This window comes from Agelaius phoeniceus, chromosome 2 (genome assembly GCF_051311805.1).
Source record: "Agelaius phoeniceus isolate bAgePho1 chromosome 2, bAgePho1.hap1, whole genome shotgun sequence".
NCBI classification, from domain to species: Eukaryota; Metazoa; Chordata; class Aves; order Passeriformes; family Icteridae; genus Agelaius; species Agelaius phoeniceus.
This window is the reverse complement of record NC_135266.1, coordinates 41760383-41783544: the sequence shown is the minus strand read 5'-3', so window position 1 is coordinate 41783544 and position 23162 is coordinate 41760383. Positions and strand designations below refer to the sequence as shown.

Here is a 23162-nt window from a genome sequence, read left to right as displayed (position 1 = left end):
CTGCTCTTCAGGTTTGAAGCTGGAGCTGTGCAGGACTGCACAGGGCACTTCTGCAGGTGGGGGACAGGAAGAGAAGGAAGCAGCCACATTCTGTGTGGAGGAGAACCTTGTATAGAAGTTAAATGCAGCACCTGTAGAAGCTCTGTTGAGTGCTGATTTCACAGTGAGAACATCCAGCCCTTGGAATATCCCTAGGAAATGCTGGATTCCCCAGTGTTGGAACAGTAAGATTTGCCTGATAGGGTGCTGAGCCATCTTACCTGGACTGTGCTTTTGCCAAAGAAGGCTGGACCAGGTGATTCTTGAGGTCTTTTCCAATCTGGTATCCTGTGATTCCATGAAATCTCAGACTGAAGGCAAGTACTTGATTCAGGGAATGGGTTAAAAGGAACATTACTGAGAAATATTTTTAATACTAAATAAAGCTCTGGCTCATCAACAATACTGCACTAATGCCTGGTTTGTTCATTTTCTGTTAAACTTACCACCTGATCTCAAGATCAAGACATAGAAAAGACACTGTCATAGGAATATAAATTGTAAAACCCTTTCATTTGAATAGTTCAAATATTCTTTTGCTTATTTCCTGAGTTGTGCCATGTTTTGGCAACACTCTAAAGCAGCATGTGTTTTCATCCCTTTCACAGGGCAGAGCACAAAGACTGGAAATAAAAAACAATCTCTCTCTGCACCTCTACATCTCACCTCACAGCAGATGCCTTGATTTGAACACTGCTATTGCTTCCCTGCAAAAACACTTTAGAGGAAAGGCAGTTGAGGACTTGCTGCCATTTTTTTTCTTTGGCTCTATTAGCCAAGTAGGGAATGGTAATTGTGTAATACAAAAAGGGAGAGCAGAAAATAATCCATCTTTGTTTCTCCAGAGGAACCTTTTAATACTTTGTACAACATACACAATCCATGGATTTAGGACTAAGGCATGCTAATGACTCAAAGTGCTGCCTTAAAGAGATCTTTAAAAAGCAGTGAATATGTTTGTGGGACCTTTCTTATTTTATTTTATTATTATTTTATAAACCATTGTATATTAAAAAAAGCTTTCTTTGAAACTAGTATTTTGCAGGGAAAAAAAACCAACTAGAACATTTTGTACAAATATAGAAAACACTAGAAAACAGCATGAAACCTTTTACATCTTCAAAATTATCTCCAGCAAATTACATTTATAAAATTATATTCTAATCATTTAAGCAATCTCAAGGAAATAGTATTTAAAGAACCATTTCTTTTTTTAAAGCCAGTAGAGGTAAACCAATTTTAAAAAGAACAGGATGCTACAAAGAAAATGAACATGAAATCAGTGCATGAATTATCCACTTTTTATATTGCAGAACATGCTCACATAGATAATCATAATTAAAGAGAACTAAGGTTTCTTAAAAAACCTTTAACTTCTCTCCTAAAGCAAGTTTTCCAATATATGCTTCAAGCTTGGAATACCAAGGCAGATCCGTGTGCAATGCTGCTGCAGAGTCAGGCAGTAGCATGGAAGTATAAATCTGAAAAATATTTTGAAAATAAAATAAAATAATGCAGCAAACAGCTGAATAATGGTTTGGGGGTTTTTGTCCTCTGCTATGGCAAATCAGTTACTTCCTTGTTATGCAGGGAATTTTTAGTAATGGTGCATGATATCCCACAGTAATTAAGAGAACAAGCATAACAAAACAGCTCCTGCACTGAAATGGGTCAGACATAAAGGGAACTGACATTAGGCTTTACTGACTTTTGCTATTGGGTTGCACAGGAAATACTCCATTGGGTACTTCATAAAAAGGAAATCTCTCAACAGACTTTTAAAAACCTGTATGCGACATGCTAGAACTGTTCTAAATACATAAAGGTAAAACCACAGAGAATACAAAGAGCTGTAAAAAAATCTGCATGTCTCCCATTCCTTAGTAATATGGCTTGAAAAATATCAGCAACATGATTTTAAATACTCGCTCTTACAGTAAGAAATGGTAAGTAACCAACAGCTGAGGACAATGACAGTGGATACAAAATCTGCTTCATTTCTCTAATTGTTTATTCAGTTATTTGCTGCTATGGAAAATAATGTGCAATCCTTGCTGATTCACCCACTTAGAGCTAATTACATGGTCTTGTGTAAATTCAAGCATTTAAACTGGAAGGCTTCCTATAAGAAAGTGTGGTCTCACGCAATCCTATTTTGAAACTAGCACAGCCTGAACAACAGGGTGTGTATTTAAGGCACTAGGTTTCACTTTGAGACACAAATTCCCCATTTTCAAGTATGTGTATTTTAAGAACTGTTCCCTGCAATTTCTGTGGGATCAAAATGTCAGTATCCCATTAAAGCAACAGTTTTGTGAGTACAGGTTTAGAAAATTACAGGAGACACCACTGATAGTCAAAAAATACTCATGTATTTTATTATTTTCAGTTATAAACAGAATGATGATAATCAAAAGTGAGTAGAAGCAGCTTTCAGGTACTGACCTTCTGATACAATGTATGCTGGTCAGAAAATCACCTCAACCAAAACCATAATGGAATTTTATCACACACTAAGTGGCCAAAAGCAGCCTAAGAATCAAAAATCAGTTTTAAAAATCTCTAATAAGAGTGCAGAAATCCTGCATAATAAATGAAGACTGTCATTCCTTGCTTTAGCTTCCACGTGGAGTTATCTTTGTATGGTCTAAATTAGACATCTTATATTTTATGAAGTTCTTTATTGTGACCACAGCATTTCTTGAGTGACAAAACTATGGGCATATAATCAAAATTTCTGATATTTAAATACAGTAGCCTAATGCATGGAATATGCACAAAACAGTTTTCAAGTACATATTTAATGTGTGTGTCCTCCCCTGGACTGACAGTCCTGAACACAATCTTCCTTTATATTCCAAAGTCCTCTGGGCAAACTGTACTTTAGAGAAGGAAAAGAAAAACAAAGCCATTGGGAAAGCTGCTCCATGCCACTTAAAAAACCCCAAACCCCCAAGTACCTGTGGATTTCTCATTTTGTATTGCATTTAAAATGTTTTAAATAACACTTTAAGTTATAAAATATTTGACTTCACATTAAAGAATGCTGCGAATAGTGCCAATGTAACAGCTGTAAATTCTGTTCAGTCCTTCCCAGAAGACTCTGGAGCTGTCACCATTGCTGGTCATGGGCTGTGCTAAAGTTCATCATGCTTGAGCCCTGGAGCCAAAGGGAAAAATACACAAAAGAGTTACACACAGACAGTGCCTGGGTTTGTAAGATGTGGAGAAAGCCTTTTACTTTCCATTTCCTGCTAATCAGTCTGTTCAGGAACATGAACTTCATTTTTGGAGCCTTGCTACAAGCTGACCAAAAGCTTTCACAAAGAATAAAACCCACTAAGAATTCTTTAAAAGGAAAAGTGTATTTGTTCCTCCACTCAAGACTTATAAATATTTATCTGCTCATTTTTTCTTCAACCTTGAGAGCTCAGATAATCTTTTCATTTTGTTTTACATTACTCCAAGAAGTCAAGTCTTACTGGGAGTCCTGCATATGTGTTTGTGCCTTTTTTTCTGCTTTTAGGTTTTGTTTGTCTGGGGCTTTCATGTTATTTAATTATTTAGTTGAAAACAATTTTAGTTAAAAAAAAAAAAAGCCAAACAAAACAACAACAACAAAAACCCCCAAACAAACAAAAAACCAAACCTTAACCCCAAACTAACTAAAATAGAATTTAGTGCAAAAAGGCTTGGATAGATAAACCTAGAGAGAGAGAGAGAGATGCAGAGGCAAATTAATACTCAGTCCCCAACTGCTTAACAGACATGAGCTTTAGATTATCCAAGTGAAGTCTAAGCTAATGTGCTTAATATTTGTGGCCAAAATAATGTGACTGTTGGTTGTGCTTGAGGTGCAGGAACAGGACCACTGAGCTTTCTCTTAGATTCTGGCATGAAACAAGAGGGTTTGCTGTCAGTGTAACTCCTGTGGAAAGAAGCATCACACAACTATCAAACCCCACACCATTTCTCTAACAACAAGGGAAATTACACAAATACAAGATTTGTACCTATTGACCCCAGTCTTAACTTCAACTAGACTGATATTTTATTTTTAAAAGCTAACAGCTGAATATGCATCTAAATTACCTTTTTGAAATAATGATGTTAGATTTTTCTTCTCTCTTTCAATTTGCTGTATTAAGTTTCGGATCTCAGAGTCATAATCGACCCATTCAGGGACTATCCGGGCAGCAGCCTTTAGTTTTGGTTCTTTGGTTTGGGGGTTGTTGCACTGAAAGGTTAAAACAGATGTAAACAAAGCCAATGTGAAAATAACACCTTTTCAGAGAATTTAGCTCAAATGAATTGTAAATACTTTTCTTTTTGCTGACTGTCAGCATAGCACAGACATGGCTGGCACAACACTACTAAAATTTAGACAAAGTTGCCCAGGAGATGCAAGATTGACATTGGCACATTGAAACTGAACCTGATGTGGGTTTTGAACAGAGAGCACCTGTCTTCAAAGCACAAACTAACTCATTCTAACAACTGTAAGGACACAAAGAAAACTATTTGCATACTGAAAAATCACACCAAGTTCCAACTGTCAGTTTTCCTTTCAAATTATAGCTAAAGCATCAGAAATAGTGTATGTGTGTTGTCAAAAAATCTAAATGGGGGAAAAATGGGATGGGGATAATAATGACAGGAAAAAGATTTTTGTCTCTTTCTATTCCCAAAGAAAGAAACTTTCTTCTTCCTAAACATGGATAGTGTCATGAGCATTATGCTTTTAAAACTTTGCTTTATCTCCTGTTTATAGCAATGAAACAGACCAAGAAAACCATGACAATGTTAAGGTTTTGGAGGAACCTTCTTAGTGGGGAGAACAAGAGCAGCCCATAGTGCCCAGACAGGTAACAGCACTTTGTCACAGTTCCAGTAACTTGGCTGACTATGGAAAAATTATAAGGAAAATACATGTATGGGCATGAAAAGCCTCAATCCCATCTGGTTAAGAGATAACACTGAATTTTTTGGTACAGATTTCAGCTTTAATGTAAGCAGATTTGGTAGAGAGCAAGTGGGAGAAGTCTCTGGAGAAAATGTTTCAGGGGAAGGGATGCAATGTTGCAGTGCCTTCCAGCAAGGCTGGCTACATGACATGAAACACATTCAACCTGAAATGCCTCAGAAATCACAGCAAAATTTTTCATCTGTACAACTCATCTAAATCAGGATCAACTCACCAGGTCTATTGTTTTAGCCTTTTTCTTGGATTTATCATCACACCAGGTTTCACACCAAAGCCACTCCTGAGGGAGAGACTTAATGGCTACTTGATGAATCATATTATTGGGAAGATCCTGTACAAATTTTGTAAAATCATAAATTAGCATTGAATAGAAACCAGCTTTCCATTCCTTGAAAAAAAAAATAACTCTGACTCAAAAAACATCTAATACAGAATTATGCCACTATGAATTGAGCTGACTTGTAGGAAAATGGATTCCAGAAACAAGCTTGAGAAGGAAAAGCTTTAAACTGCTATTCTGGCTCAGTTCCTTACTTTACTTCTAGGGGTTTTTTTTTTTTTTTTGACCTTTATTACATAGTCAGGAAATCTTGTCATGAAAACTCTGGGCCAAGATCTGGCAGAATGCAGAGAACAGCATTCATAAATGAGAAACTCCTCAGGCAGGTTTCAGGCTGGCTGCACCTGCTCTGGCCAGAGCTGCAAAGAGCAGGGGCAGTAACAGGCACATCCATTGGTAAGCACCCTCACGTGTGCAACCTTACATTAGATTTCAAAATAAATGTCAGCACTCAAGTGTTAGTCACATCTTATTTTGCCAAGTCACACTGCTAAATGTGACAGAATAAAATGGCACATATTGCTGCATTATGAAAGATGTATAATTTAACTGAAATACAGACATTGGTACCAAAGAATTACATCAAATTATATGGAGAGCCAAGACATTCAGCATTAATTGAAATGCTTTATTTTTTTTATAACTTATAATTTTTGGAATGTAGTTGATCACCATTTGGAATTGCTTACCACCATTTCAATTCCAAAAGAAGAGAGACTGGTTTTCTGTTGTGCCTCTCTGACTTTCTAAATGAAATCACAATTCCTGAATTACTGCAGTACTTTTAGAAGCTGTCAATTTAAAAATTGTTACATGCAGTAAAATGTAGAAAATCAGCTGTTAGTTTCAGGATTTAAAGTAAATGAAAAAAAAATAAATACAAAAACTGCTCTGTACAAAATTACTGTACTGGAAGTCTAGTTTTTATGATGTGTCATTTTTTCTCCCTAGGAGTTCTATACTTATTCTCCTTTGCAGTTAAAATCATCATTTCCCCTTCTATCTACTTCTCTTCTGTGGTTTAAGAACCTTAACTGCCACCCATGAAGATGGCACTGCTGGAAGATTAACAGAGAGCTGGGATTGCTGCTTCTTTGAGAAGAGCAGTGAGCACTCCAGACAGGTATTTAAAACAAAAATAGTAATAACAGAGTTATAATGCATCCTTATCAGTAGATGAAAGCTCTCCAGGTCTCCAATACATTGCACTGTGGTTTGTATTTCTAGGAGTATTGCTGTATTTTGTGTAAGAAGAAGCAATGAAGACAGCAAGTAGCTCCTGTCAATATGGTCAAACCAGATTATTATGAAAATACTACTTTGAAATATTCACTTTCCAAAGTAATTCCAATTCCATTCTGCCAAGAGTTAGCTACCTTAACATCTAGTGCTTAAGTGGCTTTTGATTTGATCCAACAGGCTAATAGGAGATATATGCTATCATGTATTAAAGCTGTAATTGGAAATATAAGAATCTTAAAATGAGAAGTTTTAATTTTTTGAGAACATTAGATAAAACCAATTTTCTGAAAACCAGCATTATGGTGAAAACCCTGCAACCTCTGACTCGTAAAAGGTCTTTCAGAAAGACACCTTGTGCATGTGGGTAAGACTGTGTTTGGAGAACACACAGCTCTATCACATCAGGACTCTGCATGGGTGATCAGAGCCAGGAATTCATTCTGTTGTCCAGAAAGATGTGAACTCTGACTGCTGCTGTTATTTCAGCCTTTTGCTCTTAACATACAGCTGAAGGCTGTGCCAGCTCCAGGTGTCCAGTCTGGTCTGAGTTTTTAGTGTAGCTGTATTCCCACTTTTCTTTCTCCAGTATCATAAGAACTCCTATTTTCAATTTTTACTTTTATTTCTGGAGAAAAAAATGCAAGTAGTAATAATGTCTTTATGTAAGAGAGAAACCTGCTTGCAGAGCAGGGGTGTAGAAAAGCACTGAGCAATGTGGGCTTTGCTACCATAGGATCCTGTTGCTGCTAGGGGCAGGTAAAAATCTTCTGTGCTTAAGTAATTCCACAAGGGAAACACCAAAAGCAGGGACAATCTCACTTATGAAGCCTTCTGAGGTTCACCCAAAGTGAGACAAACTCCAGCCACTCCAACGTGACCATGTACAACAACCACCAGAGTGCATTTGCAGTTAACTTACGGAAGAAAATTGAATTTACATTAATGGAAAAAAAGAAGAAAAAGGAAAACAAGCTCTTGGTAAACACAAATATAATTACCATTATCAGAATATAGGGTTATCATCAGAAAAACATAAATGCACACAGAACAACTACAAATAAAGGTGAAAAGTTCTGTAATTGGGGTTATATCTCATTTTTAAATTAAAAAAAATCAGCAGTTTTCTGAGCTGTGTTCATATGCACTCCTGAAAATAGGCTAAAACAGCAGTAAATGGCAAACAGCTTTGCAATTATGTAACATTTATGCTGAGATACAAGATATTCCATACATATTGAGAAAGAAAATAAACCCAAAACTGCTCAAAACCATATATACCTGATCTAGATTTGACAGACTGTTTGGATCCTGACTAAGAGCCTGGTACTGGCCCCGAAGCCGATCTCCAGCTGCAATCTTCCTGAACTTTTTCAGGTCCACAACATACAAGGCACTAAAACGAATAAAAAACCAAAGTAGTAAGATTTCTGGGGGGGGTCACCCTCTTTTTGACAATAGTAATAAAAATAACGAGAAAATAAAACATGTTCCCATCCTGAAGGGATATTTTTCTTTATTAAGTGGCTGAAACCACCATAAAACAGTGAAATCAATATGTCAGCAGAATTCCTGCCTTTACTGAGAATAGCTCTTGAATGGCTCAGTGACCAACACCAACACCCAGATTTCAATCCAGTTCCCAGAGTGCACAAGCAGTGTGCAAGGGCTTGTCCCACCTGATGTGGTATTTCCTCTTGCCCAGGTGTGAAGCCCAGTATCCCGATTTCCAGAAGCGGTACCCGTCCATCTCCCTGCGGCTGTCACAGAAAGGAGTGTAGCCATAGGGGGCTCCATTCAGGTCGAGGTCTCTGAGCTCTTTCAGGTCACTCCTCACAATCTAAACAAGAATAGACTTTACTACTCTTTCTATGAGGGTAGGGATTGCAGCAGGCTTCACAATGTTTAACTTTTATTAAAAAAAGCTACAGACACTACATCAGTGGGGTATAAATAAACTATTCCACTGGGAGACAGTTACCAAATTATTGTTCCAAAAATTATTTATTATTTTTTATGATGTTATTAACAGTGGCCATCTGTGATAATAAATGTAACACATTTATTGAATAAGTTATATAAAACTGGCAATATTTTTTAAATTCACAGACCAGTGTTTCTGGTTGGCCAATACAAAATGCCTTAATTAAGAAACATAACTTTTGAAATCTACCAGTCATGTCCCTTCTAAAGAATCCTCCTTCTTTGTTACCCACCTTGGGCATTCCAAAATTACTGCATCATTTGAAAAATCCTTGTATCTAATGGTAAAGTCCTTTCAAAAAAGAGGTTTTAATGACATTTTACACATGTCCTTTATTTGTTAATCAATCCTTCTTCCATCAAACCCCACTTACGTAATTTATCAGTGGTAAAAAATGTTACAGCTATTTGGGAGCACAGAGAAGTCCTTACAGTAGTCAGGACAGACAATCAGTGTTCCCAGATGGTGTATCCAGATGAAATTGCAGGGAGTTGCAGTCTGCATTGCTACACCCAAGTTTAATTTATTCTTGAGCTTTGGAAAAGGACCAAAATACGTCAGAATTTGCTTCAAGGTTTTTAATAACCTTGTAATAAACTCATCTGTGACAGCACTTTGTCTTTCAGTACCATTATACAACGTTCATTCCTGAATGAAGGACTGCATGCAAATTTAAAACAGAGATAGGATTAATGTTGAAGAATTTCAGCCATCTAGAAGTTGTTCAAATGGTCCAGATCACCTCAGACACTGGCCATAGTGGAGAATTCCTCTCACAATCAGCCCAGAGATGGAATCACTCCAATATGCTTTCAGTGAAATGCAGCTTTAAGATCACACACATCTCTCCAGGTGCCTGTCTCTCCACACAGACAATTTAGGACAACTCTTAATGTCACACAACTGAAGACCAGTGAAATTCTTACATCTACATTCTGCAACACCATTGGTTCTGTTTGTACAATTGCAACAGTCTTTCTTTGCAACAGAGACCAACATCTGAATAAAATGACCACAGAGAATGAAACTGGATCAATTTAAGCCCAAATTAATTCCTCATACAGTAATATGCCATTGTCTTTTCTTACCTGGTCAGCATCAACAAATATTATTTTATCCACAGCTAAAGGGAAAAGAACATCCAAGAAAAGAATTTTGTAACCCCAGATAATTCTTTGTTTTTCTGTCTGTTGATAAAGCCAGCGGGGCCACTTATACTGGACCAGCTCATATTTGAATCCATACTTTTTAGCCATGTGAGGAATTACATCCTGGAAGAACAAAAAGAAGAACAAAAATCCATCAGGTGCACATATATGAGACACACAAGGACTCATAAGGAAAAGAAGGGAATGCTGCAAGGCAGCTGCAGCTGTGTTGGCCTTACTGACTATGTAATTTATTACTTAAAATGATCCCTTAGTTTTAGCAGTATCCTCAGCTAAACTGAGGGATAGAATAGACATATAATTTCTATGATATAGAAATAGCCTTTCATGCAAGCTCTTGGAGACTATCAAAAGAGAATAAATTATTATCATGTATCACTGGGCTTCAAGTCCCAGAAGAGGAGAGCCTTATACCTAACACTGCTAGGTAATAGATTTAGGGATTATTTTCCACTGTGAAAATTTAATTTAAATTATATAATTAGTCAATTGCAATTCAAAAGAAATAACTTAAAATTTTAAAGAAAAAAAAAAAAGAGGAAGAATTTTCTCCTACCTTAAATGTTGGGGAGAGATAGTTTTTCAGAAACCAAAATTTAACTGGTGTTTTTGTATTGCGCAGGACAGAAAGCATCATTATTCTGTGGAAATATAAGTCTACAATAAACAAACAAATACACACGTGTCATTAAATTTCAACTGCACTTAGAAAGTACTAAAACTCTAAGTATAATTTCTTTAACCCAATTTAAGTAGAAATTTTTATCTACTTCTAATTAAAAGCTTTAAAGAGCATGTGCTCAAGGGCACTTTGAGATGGCCTTATTTGATCCAGATTGGCTAAGCAACAGTAGAAGGAACAATTTCAAAAGTGGATCTATTAACATGTTTTATTCTAGGAGAGGTGACTGACTAAATCAGATAATGGTTAGTACCTTAAATATTAACTTGGCCACTGAAATAACTTATTTTAGAATCTACTGGTTGAGTTTAACAGGTTGCTCAAAAGAAAAAAAGCAAAGTTCGAGTCAGACCCTCTTCTGAAAACCCTTAACTAAGAATCCCTGTTTTGGGTTCAATTATTTTTCACTATCGTGCCCTTTGTTTGGTGTAAGCAGTGACTTACAGCCTTACAAGAAGTCAAGTCTGCCTTAAAATCAAGACATAATGAACTCGAAAATAAGACAAAGCAGCAAGTATGATGTTTAAGATTACTTTTTCTCCTTTAAAGTAAATGTGTCTTTCCCTTTATGAAGGTGGTTGCAAGCTGAAGGAAAGAACCACAGTGCTCCAACTTCAGATGACTCAGCCATCAAATCACCAGTGCTCAAATCAAAAAAGTAACACAGATGGTTGTGAAGAGATCAGGCAACACTGTAAGAATTCCTTAAAAGCACTCACTCCTTATTGAAAGGACACTGAGATAAGTAAGGCCATATGTCCATGTAGTAAATCCACTTTGTATGAAACACAAACAGACACAACTCTAATGAAGTCACTTCTGTTGTGTCTGTATACAGAGAGGCTGAACTTCATCTTTTATGTTTGTACTTCATACATGAAAGACATTCAAAGAATAATGGTATTTTTGAACATCTATACGTTGAATCATTTTGTTCTTAAAGATTACTTTAGTTCTCACTGTATACAACTTTTCTCAGTTTTGAAAATTTATTATTTGGATGTTGTTTAAAAAGTCCGTTTCTTTAGGTTGCTTGGTTTTATTAAGAAAATGTGGAGTATTGCTATGAAATTCTTGCTTCCTTTTTTACCTCTCCTTACCTTAAAAAACGTTCATATAAATGGCCTGAAGCAACAGAAAAAATGTTAAGAATATCACTTTTCTTTTCCTTCTCATCGGCTGGAATTTCTTCTGAAAATCTAAGAATTATTATAAATAATTATATAAAGTTAAAATTCTGCAGAAAAAAGTCCTACTAAATTATCATTAAGTTCATAGAGAATCAAAAAAAAAAATACACAAAAGAAATACACATCCTGCAGTAAACAAATACACTTGGATTCTACTTCCACTGCACATGCCTTGGCTTAGGAGTTATAACCTTCCCCAAAATACTCTCATAACTTTCAGAGGTCTGTGGTGATGGGATTCCCCAGTGTTTTTTGTAACACTTGTTGAATTCTTCTTCAGATTACTCTGATTCCTCTCCCTAGATGCTAACCTATGTATTTGAGGTATGTTGTACAGAGGTTTCTGTTTCTGCTGCACAGCATTCTTTGCTTATTTTGAATACCAAAGTCTGCCAGGGATGGTTTTTTTTAATCAGCTGCCTTCCAGCACACAGAGGCAGGGGATGGTGGCTGCAGTCTCCCTCAGGCACTGCTTCACAGATCTCAGAACTGCAGAGCCAGATTGGTTACAGTTATCAAATGGTTATCAAGCCATTTGATACTGTTGGAAATTTACCTCAATAGTCTTTTTTGTGAGATGAGTCATTCCTCACACACTTAGACTGCATGAGTCACCCTATTACTTTTTCTTCTGGTTATATCCCTTTTAAAAGTATCCTTTAGAAAGTGTAAAAATAGGTATCCTCATAATCTTTAAGAGCAACTAAGCCAAGTCTCAGATCTCCAATGTATTCAAAAGAATTCAGATCACTCCACTGATACAAAGCTGAAAGCTCAGAAATAGCTGAGAGGCTGCAATGTGTTTAAGTGGTGTGAATAATCTTTTGAGAAACCCATGTTCTATTCACTCAGGCATGGTGAAAGAGAGAGACATCAGTGGAGTGGCATTGTCAGCATGGTGTGGCATCTTCAAAGAAGACAGACAACCTCTCAAGCAGCACTGAACCCTCACAGGCTAAACAGACTGCAGCTCACAGGTCTAAGTAGTCTGTCTCCTTTCTTCCTGACTTTTTGTCCCATGTCTAATATTTAGTGATAGCAGGATTGAAAGAGTGTCAAGCTCTTTATAAAGCAGCCATCACATGTGAAAAGAGAAAATCAGGGTTTGATGCAAGGATCTTGAAAATATTGATTCTGCAAAGCTTTAGAGAAAGCAGAAATTTCCCAAAACTGCTGGGCTGACCTTTAAGGTCATATGGGAAAAGTAGTCAGATAGAGAAGGGCAGCTCAGGTATGAAAGGGCTTGGGCAAAGTGGTATACACATCTCCCATTTTAGAGCACATGTGGGTTCCTGTAGTGAACAATGTGCTGGTGGATATTCTTTTCATTGTGGGATAACAAAAAGGAAGGGTATTTGACAGGATCCTAGATGGCAAAAGGCTGACAGCCTCAAATCATGCACCTGAGCCACAACCTTGAATCACTGGGAAGAGCAAATAAACTTCACTGCATGAGGGGCTTCCTTGGGCCAGCCAAGCTCAGAGCATGATGAATGCCACTGTGATAAAAGGCAAGACCTGGAAGGCTGAGAGATCTCTGGCTTTGTAACCTTCTCAGGGGGAGTCAAGATTTTGATCTCTGCACATACATCCTTTGACACAGCCAATTAGAAGTGGGAAGTTTGAAGTCAATGAAAAATTCCTTCAACTAACATCATTCTTCAGAGGAGGCACCTTTGTGCAGTAATGTGGATCCAGGGTGGAAGAAATTTTAGAGAGTTGTAGCATAGTAGTCTGGGAAGGTCTCTGAATCTAGTCAATATGGGTACAAATTGCAAAAGGGGAAATTTAGGTTAGATAGTAGGAAGGAATTCTTTAGTGTGAGGGTGGTTAGACATTGGAACAGGCTGCCCTGGGAGGCTGTGGCTGGCCCATCCCTGGCAGTGTTCAAGGCCAAGCTGGATGGTGCTCTGAACAAGCTGGCCTGGTGGGAGGTGTTCCTACCCATGGCAGGGGGTTTGAGACTGGATGATCTTCAAGGGTGCTCTGCTCCTAACCCTTAACACTCTGTGATTCTATTACACTGGAACAGTAAAATCATCTGTGGATAAATGGTGATAAACATAAAATCAGCAACGGACACTCAATATTATCTCAGGTCTGAAGGTACTCGTGGCACAAGAGGCTTCATCATGAGACATTTTAAAGCTGGAACAGAAGCCAGTCCTGGATCTACCAAGAGAGGTGTGTGTACAGGACTGACTGGAGCCAAGTGATTAGTAGATGAAGTAGAACTGCTATGCCTTTTCCTTATTTTCTTTAGCAGTCTGTGACTGACAACCATTGCCTAAGCTACTGAAAACTGAATAAAACCTTTTTTGAGTCTTGTTCAAAACAGCAAATTAGAAATACTACAAAGTTATTATCCCCAAATGTAATGCTTGAGATACTTATTACAATTACTTAAAGAACACAAACTTGAAAGTAAAAGGTAAAACACTTGAGATTTCATAAATTATGTCCAGGAGCAGACAAGCAGCATTGATCTGCTTTTTGATGTTCAGTTTGACATACATGAGTACCACATAACCAGCTGAGATTTTCGCATTGAGTCTGATTCCCTGCCACAACAAAATGAAAAAACAGCCAAAGGAGAAAATGAAGAGAAACTGGAAATACAAAGGATAGATTAAGAAGAGAATAAAAAAGGAGATTTACATGACATTATAGCTTATCTTTCCCCCTTTTTATTTACATTATAAATCTCTAGAGAGACTTTTTACACGTTTGTATCAGTATCAAGTAAGAAAATTTACTTGCTATGAGTAATAATAAACATGTGCTGGAACAGCTGAATTAGAATTAAGTTAAGCATTACCTTGCAACTGATTCCACCTTTCCTTTTTTTCCTGTTGCTCCATCTGTAAGAAGCTCTTCATTCACTTTATCAGGCTTTTTCTGTACCTAGTCAATAAAATAAAGGTCTTTGTGCAAGTTGGGAAGGTAGTTGATAGTAATTACTACTTGTATTGTGATATCTCACTATGGTGTACTAACTGGCTAGAGCCACTAAGTATGGTGATTAATAAATCAGCCAGCACATTTCAAGCCCTCTGCACATCTTTATCAAACAACAACTAAAAACATGGTGAATTTTCTCTCATCTTCCTCCCTCACAAGTTTATGATCCAGCCATTAGCTGGAAGAAGGATAGCATGTCACAATGGAAGTCACCTGAGAGGAAATTGTTATTTTCATAAGCCCTTCACAGGGAGAAAGTGACAAATTTGTCACTGAAACATAAGCTCTTGCATCCAACTTAAGCAATTTCTGCTGTCTTATCCAGATGCTTGTAATGGCTCAAGATTAATTTCATTTACCACCTCAATTTCCTTGATTAAAAGAAATCAAATTGCTTTTGAAAACCAAATAGCTTCTAACACCCTGAATGTGTGAATCTAATCATATTAATTTCACATGTTTATATTGTCAAGCTAACATAGATTTCTGTTGACACTATCCTGAAGCCACATCCTACAGATCAGTGAAGTGATTCTAGAGTTCAACTGAATGGCAGAGCTTACATATTGTAGTTATAAGCTTAATACACATACCACCTTTCACATAAAATAATATTCCTATTTTGGCATAAAATAGGAAAATTAGGCACCCTTTTACCCATTCTCTGTTGTTTAAAGACAGGCTCATCATGCTCCAGAGTCTTACATTTTCCCTGGCTTCTGGAAACTTTCAGGACTGGGGAAGAGAGTAATGTCTGGTGTTTTAAAATATTTACAAATATTTTAAAAATATTTAAAATATATAGTGGGAAATATAATGTATTATGAGGATCTTTCTCCTCTGTAAGTGGTGCTTCATTAGCTGTTTTGATACATCTAATGAAAGTAATGTAATTTTGGTGACACAAATTTGGTCGCCTAGGGTAAAATTCAACACAACTGATTTTGACTTCCATTCTGGAATCTGGACTTTGTGTAAAATCTGTCCTTACTCACTGGAGAGAAATGGATGTCTCAAGAGGTCATTCTCTTGATTTAAATCCATATATGAGCAGGGATGAGCAGTCCTTTGGACTCTCTCCTGCTAAGCAGAAAGGGATTTAAGTCACAAAGACTACACACTTGGGCACCTCGAGCTAGATGAGATAAATGTTATCTATGTTTAACAGCTATTTAACAAATCTCCCACACAATTAGTATAACCTGATTGGATCAAATTAACTACATTAATTTGCACATCCTTCTCTTTAATTATACAAAATCTAAATTATATATTTCAGTATATATATTTCCATTAAATACAGCCTGAGACACATAAGCAGAAGTCTCATTTCATACCAGGAAACACTGCATACATACTTGAACTTTGATAATTTTGCTTCTGAAGTTGTTTAATACCACAATAACGTCTGCCAGGTCAGCTATAGAGTCTGTTCCTTCATGGCTGTGAGGAGACAAAAACCCAGGCAAAGGTACTGTCTCATTAAAATATGCATTGTTACTTGGGTTTAATCAGAGAATAAGGTTTAGAATTGCTGTTTACAGAAAAAAATGACTTGCATTTATATTTTAACTTCAAAAACATTGAGTTTTATTCATCACTGGACATTGTCCACAGTCATCACCTTAATTTTTTTATTTGAATTTTCACAGGAAATTTATTAATCAATGAAAAACTGCAGTAAACTACAGCTAAACACATGATTAAGTATTATATATACATATATATTATATTCAAATATAACAACAATTTATTTTGCAAATATGGAAAACAGCTTAGAAATTGTGTGACAGCATTAAATGTACTTTTAAAATAGATCTGCTTTTAAAAGTATAGGGAAGGCTTCATCACAGAGCTGAGATAGTGAATACTGGCTTTCAACTGGCTGGCTTTGGGAGCTGTACCCCTGAAGAAACAGCTGTGCAAGCATCACATGAACCTCTGCCCTACTGAACATGAGTTTAAAGCCATTCAGGTGTCTCCAAACTCCTGCAGTCCACATAGTAGCTCATATGAAAAATGTTACTGTGATAGAGTATAATAACAACATAATTTTCAAATTTTCTTGTTTTACACCTCAACAGCCCCTCAATATATTTCCCCTTCAATCTCTTCTATCTATTATCAGCATTATGTGGGCTCCTCTTGCTAAAGCTACCCACACAAAAAATGGGTTTAAGAAAGTAATCTGCTACCCCTTAGGCTTCATATTTTTTCCCCTAGAAAACAGAAGTATTTAAATCTTGTTTCAATGTGCATCATACCACTTACCTGAACACTGCAGGATTTTACACACTCATCTGAATTTTCTATTTAATACATTTTTTGGTAAAAAGTGCCTGTAATCACTAAGTCTCATGGAGATGGCCTATCCTTGACTAAAACAATGTTCAGAATTATCTGAACTTTTCTACTCTCTATTGTAGTTTTATTTTCACACTTTTAAAATATCATACATATGCACACCCAGCCAATAAGGGTCTTTGCATCACAAGGATACATAGTGCTCAGATATTAATTTCATTTTAAATAAAGTGTGTCACTAAAAAGTTCTAAAATAGTAAAATTTGATCCAAACACAAACTGCTGATAGCAGCAGCTGGCCCAGTGTTCCAGTTTTGCCCCCAGTGTTCACACAACCAATATTTTTTCTCTGTTATTCACTCAGTTAGCTCAAAATCCCTATGCTATGAATTTTGTAGGTAGATAGAGAGGAATCTGCTGATAAAGAGGGTTTTCCAAAGTCTCTGCAATATTCTCAGAGTGTTTGGTTTGGATGTAAATTCAACAACATTGCTTTGTCTCCCTAAATCTCTTTCATGGATGCCTCCCTGTGGGCTCCATCTTTACTGAGTGCCAACTGTTCTACTCTGCACAGAACTCAGTTTGATGAATTTCTGTCCTACTATGAACAAACTTTTTAAATCCAAGCAAAATATCTTGCATACTGACAGCACTATGACATATGTAATAACAGCTACCTTCATATTATGTAATTGTGAAAAGCAAAACATGTCTAGCAGACTATTTACCTCACAACTTTAACTTCAAAACACTTAGATGCTTTTAATACAAATACAAGTAAGTACCAATATAATACAAATTATAATTTTCCATATGGGGGACAAAAGAATTTGGCTTCAAGAAATGGAGATCCTTTAAAAGCTCAAGCCCAAGAAACAAGCATACAACTCCTTTCCTAAATTATAAAAGATATACCTTTCAGCTGGGCAGTCTGCATGACATCAAAACATAATATTCTGTCTACCTGCTTTTTTAAAAAGTAAAATATCAGGATTTTATAGGTATCTTTAGCTATAAATAATTTTCTGCAATCTTATCTAGTAATACCTACTTGTTTTCCTACCAACATCAAAGTCCCAGTAATAAGAAGTGCTCAGATTATTGCTGAGTATAACAATTTTTACTTTCCTAATATTCATAGTAATTTATTAGTAACAAATTGATTTACAAGTGTGATTGCATCAATATAATTATCCTTGTTAGATGCAGTCTTTAAGAAGAAAGAGGCAGCTTATTTTAAATGTTAAGTATTTATATATAGCAAAAACAAATTACTTCCAACTATGAGAGAAGCAAGTAAGATAAATACTGAGATGTAGAACATTCTAAAACTCCCTTTATAATGTACAGGCCTGTGCCTCAAAGAAACCAGGTTCATCTCACAGTTCAACAGGGGAGGGTGTGACTAATATTTACGGATGGAGAATATACTGCAACAGCTCTTGGCAAAATTCCATTGTATCAAACAGGTGCCTGAGCTCTGATAGCAACTTCATACTGTTAATACTGAAACAGAAATATCAAAGATCCTGGTGCAGCCCCACAAACATACTTTTCCTGTTGTACTTTAAGTCTCCAGTTGGAAGAGTAAGATGAAATAAATTGCATTGTTTAGACTGCTCATGAGGTATTAGTTTTTAGTAACTTAGCTGAGTTCAATTAAGCCCATTTGTGCTAAGAGGGAAAATGAGCAAAACCCCAGTAGATAATTTAAATTTCCTTTGATCCAGGCTAGAATGTAGAGTTGTTTTGTTTCATTTTGTTTCATTATTTAACCCAACTGCACCTCATTACATTATTTTTTAAACCATGCTATCTTATATAAATCACTTTATATTTCTTAAGAATTGAATGCTAAATTAGAAAAATGGTACAGATGCAGTTGGTGGAGATTAGGTGAACCTCAAAGGGTAAGGACTATGTTTTTCTGCTTTTTCAACAGATTGTAAGTGATTTCTGAAAAAAAAAATTGAAAATTGCAAACAAACAGAATGAATCTAACATCCCATTAATATTTCTCCCTGTAACACTGATATTAACTAAATGTTCAAAAGCACAAAGAGGTTCAGCAAGATTTTGGTTTTTAATAGAAGCTATAATTAACAACATATGGAACTATGTCTTCCTGGGCTTCAAGTAATAATAAATATTTTATAAGAAAGAGACCTATTTCAAACCCCACAATTACTTTGAGGGGGAAAAGAGAGAACAGGAAAAACGAAAAAACAAAGAAAAACTGAAGCTGAAATTAAATAAACAATACTGCTCCTCTAGAAGTGATTAGATCTAAAGCTTCAGGAGAAAGCTCTCATAGGCTACAGGTCTGTGCTTTTACATAGAACATGGGGAAAAGGTGATTCTTCTAAGGAATAGTTGGAATGATGGTGAGCATATATATTCCTTTCCATGAAAATCAACCGTGGAAATTACAGATCTAGAAGCCACAGAGATGTCACCTAAACGCCAGTTACAGGAATACAACTGTCTTTCTATGGACAGAGGTTTCTCCCAAGAGAGGGAGATGTGGTGCAGTCAACATGCAGGGTCTCAAAATGAAGGATGCTTTGATATCCTAAGGTGGAGGTGTAACTACAGTGATCCTTAGATGACTTAGACAACTAAGTAACACTCAGAATTCAGTGAAGAAAAAAGTCTAGAACTGAAATTATTACAATGCTCCTGTTAAAAAAAGATGCCACTTGTAAAAATACTGTATTCAGAGGGCTGAAAAAAACTGTGAGAGGGAAATTTGTGGTACTTCCTTCAGATAGTTCTGGAGATAATTTGTGAGAGCAATGCTCCATTGGACATACTCTTAAAATTACATGTTAAGTATGTTGGAAATGCAAAAATATTACAAACAAAACCATGAGTGACATTTCAAGAGAATTTGGTGGTGAGATAATGCTAACCATGCACAGAACTGACAGGGAAAGTGTCTGGTAGCTGTGCAACTGTATAGTAAGGGACATTGCTAGCATCTAATCTAGCTGAGCAGCGTGGCTTTATTATGCCTTCAACAATACATGTAGCCATCAAACAACAACAATACAAGGAAATAAGGTATTCCTTACAAACTTTAAATCATCATTTGCATCTTGTCCTTTTTAATGCTATCTTTGCTCACTTTCTTTCAGTGTTGTCATCTTTCCAAAATATGTTGCAGGTTCAGATTAATTTGTTTCCAAATGATGGATTCATACTTACGAAAAAACCTGATAAATCTCCTCAGATCTCCCTTTACGCAATCTCAGCGTCCAAGCACCTGGATTTGCTTTCAGCTGGAAATACCCCTAAAGAAAAAACACAGGCACTTGTTCTGGTTGCATTTCAGACTCAACCATCTTCATATACAACAATAAACTACTCAGCATTTGTACTAGCCCTGAAAGAAGTGTGTCAGGGATGCAATAACTATCACCTTTCCTGCATGTCTGTTTTAATGTCTTTCTGTGCTCTATTTGTTTCTAGCTGAATTTGAGTTACATACAAAAACTCCACCAAGGACAGCAAGTAAAAGAGAAGCAAAGAAATAAATTATTGAACAGATCCTAAATTGAAAAGCTTCTTTGAAACTCAAAATTTTTGTCTGAAACAACTTTCCAAGTCAACACAATTGCTTGCCATTTCAGGAACACTGTAAACACCTATTGCTAAGTTAAAGTCACAGAGAGCAAGCTTTGAAATGTGAAGAATTGTAAGAAGTTTCTTCATGCCAAACATCATCTACTGTTGAACCCATATTCAATACTTGTGCAAAACTCAAAGATTCACAATTTATTAAGTATTTCATTCCTTATGACACAGTATTTACAAAGACTAGAGAACAGCAGATAGGTAAAAGGTCTTATCAAAATCCTTCCCATTCAAATTCCCTTAGCCAACAGAAAATAAAGGTTTTACTTCAGAAGTCACATGGTCGTCTGCTCAACAGACTGCCAACATGAAAAATAACTGCTTTGCATGATGAGAGAAATTCTCAGGTGTGGGTATGTCCCACCAAGGCTCTAAGCACTTACCTGAAGCATCTAAAACGGGAGTCTTCTTTTGCCTGGATCACTGTATAACAAAAAGGGTTATTTTATTCAGAATGTGAACCATACCTTACATTTGTCAGGGAATCTCAGCCTGAATAAAACTGTCCTACCTCCTACTAGAAGCAATTAGGCTGCCAGTTTAGGCACTTCAGGCAAGAGTATAAAATTAGGCTGTATTCAAACCTATACTGCATCACAGGAGAGGAGCAGGGGGGAAAGCTCAACAAATTGGAGATGAGCTCAGCTCCAGGATGTGCCTGTTACTTTTAGCATTACTAAGCTTGCAACACAGAGAAATGGATTTAAAGAACAAGATGCTCATGAAGAATTCTCACAAGAAGTGTGCAACTGTAATGACTATTCCTGTACTAAGTACTTACAAGATTGGCCATCACAATAGTATCAACCATGACAGGATTCTTCTTTGTGCCCAGAGTGAACTGTAACCCTCGAGGAGGTTGTCCAGTTGTCACATCAAAGCAATGTCCTTCAAGCAATATATATTCCAGTTCATATTCTGCTATAACTGCCCCTTTTATCTATGGAAGGAATGCTTCATCAATAAATTATGTCATTTAACCATGTGGGAAAAGCAAAATATTACAGTCACAAACATGTTGTGTGGGATTTACCACAATGTAACTCCCACAGACAAAAAAACCCAAAGAAAAGTCCATCCACAGGAACTTAACTCAATTCTAAAACAGTTATCCAAGACAAAGAGGAAGGACCACTCTCTGGAGGGACCTTCTCTCCACTGAGTGTTGAAGCTGAGGCGCCTCTGCCTTTGTAAGGCACATCCCAGCTTTGCCTTCACAATACGCTTTCCAAATGACACAGCTTTGGTCAATCAAACATTCTCAATATTTTGCATAAGCTTATTGACTCAAACAAATCTAATCATTTTGAAGATGGGGGATTAAAATAGAATTAAATAATAATTGAAAGAATTGTGAACTAAAAGAGGGTGAAATACATTTTGAACTACATTAATAAACAGTCATATATTCCAGTTTATATGAAGATTTACCTAGGGTACAAGAACTAGGAAACACAAAGAATCCTTTAATTGCTTTACTTTTATCTTAAATGCAGTATTTCTCTAAACACAAAACTCAACATAGCAGGTAAATTGCTTTAACTTGTAGTTTGCATTCTGATTTTTTTCTATTCCATTGCTTTCCTTTAAGACTTGTCCCTTTTTTTTTTTAAGAGAGAAAAGGACAAAAAGACGATGACAACAGAAATGGTAAAATATTGCCTATTACCAGAGAAAAATTTACCAAAGAAAATTACCAAAGAAACAATTGCCAAAGAAAATATTTCAGGAGAACTGACACAAGACAAATCTTGCAATATTTCTACTTCCCTCTTGAAGTAGAAGGGCCAACACAAGTTTTACAGTGTTTGCAAACCATTACTTACTTCCTGCAAATGAATGTTATCAAGGTCACAGGAACTGTTTACTGCTTCAACCAGCCAGCTTTCAGGGGTGATCATGTTTAGGGTCAAAAGAGGTGATTCTGGCAATTCTAGGAATTTTGCTACAGGTTCAGAAGGAAGGTGCTTATTGATTCCGTAAGTTAATTCTGGTTCCAGAACAAAACGATAGAAGCTGTTGAAAAAGAAGTGTGACAAAACCCAACTTTTGGTAAAATACAAACATTAAGCTCTTCTAAAATATTTTCAAATATAGTGAGTATTTACCAAGTATGATGAAATTTGGAGGCAAAGTAGCTCCTTATTCTTTTAGAATATCATCAGACAATATCTACAGTATCTCAAATGGGCTGGTAGATGAACACAGACCTATACACTTTTGGTAATTTTTCTGTGGATGTGTCTATTTTCCATTAACACTAAAGGTTATGAAAGTGAATACCCAAGAGGTGCATCTAGATACCCTGACTGTTAGCAGCCTTGAATTCTCAGAATCCCTATCACTGAACTATGCAGAAGGACTAATCTCTATTGGAGGAGAAGTCTTTGAGAATGGCTACTGTCACTAGCAGCAGCAAGGACCACTAGAGTAGAGGAAGGGTAGGGTTTCCCTGTTCCTCTCCAGCTCTTACCCCAATTATTCCACACATAAAAGTTCTCCCAAGCACAAAGAAAGAACCAGGCACCAAGACCTGGAAAGTGCCCAGCTTCAAAAGCCATCATAATGATGTTCATACAAGAAGACACTCAGAAGACTGATAATTAGGACCCTCTTGTGGAACAAGAGATGAGA

General features: G+C 36.5%; 2 protein-coding genes across 3 annotated transcripts in view; one reads left to right on the top strand and one right to left on the bottom strand.

Annotated features, from left to right (window-relative positions):
• Positions 1-442, top strand: part of DNAJC3 (DnaJ heat shock protein family (Hsp40) member C3) — a 31126-nt gene extending 30684 nt beyond the window's left edge. The window contains exon 13 of the transcript XR_008535881.2: positions 12-442. The gene's annotated coding sequence lies outside the window, so the exon portion shown is untranslated. The remainder of the gene's footprint in view (positions 1-11) is intronic.
• Positions 443-2389: 1947 nt separating this feature from the next.
• The window catches only part of UGGT2 (UDP-glucose glycoprotein glucosyltransferase 2), a 75220-nt gene continuing 54447 nt past the window's right edge, over positions 2390-23162 (bottom strand). The window contains exons 27-39 of one of the 2 annotated variants that reach the window (XM_054652360.2): positions 22355-22544; positions 21310-21468; positions 20100-20185; positions 15947-16031; positions 14446-14531; positions 11538-11636; positions 10312-10396; positions 9675-9857; positions 8282-8442; positions 7884-7998; positions 5238-5354; positions 4132-4276; positions 2390-3199 (exon numbers count right to left, since the gene is read on the bottom strand). In XM_054652360.2, coding sequence (XP_054508335.2) covers positions 3177-3199; positions 4132-4276; positions 5238-5354; positions 7884-7998; positions 8282-8442; positions 9675-9857; positions 10312-10396; positions 11538-11636; positions 14446-14531; positions 15947-16031; positions 20100-20185; positions 21310-21468; positions 22355-22544 — 1534 coding nt within the window. In that variant the 3' untranslated portion in view covers positions 2390-3176. Of the gene's footprint in view, positions 3200-4131; positions 4277-5237; positions 5355-7883; positions 7999-8281; positions 8443-9674; positions 9858-10311; positions 10413-11537; positions 11637-14445; positions 14532-15946; positions 16032-20099; positions 20186-21309; positions 21469-22354; positions 22545-23162 lie in introns of those variants that run through there. The other variant, XM_077173553.1, reaches the window with a different exon arrangement.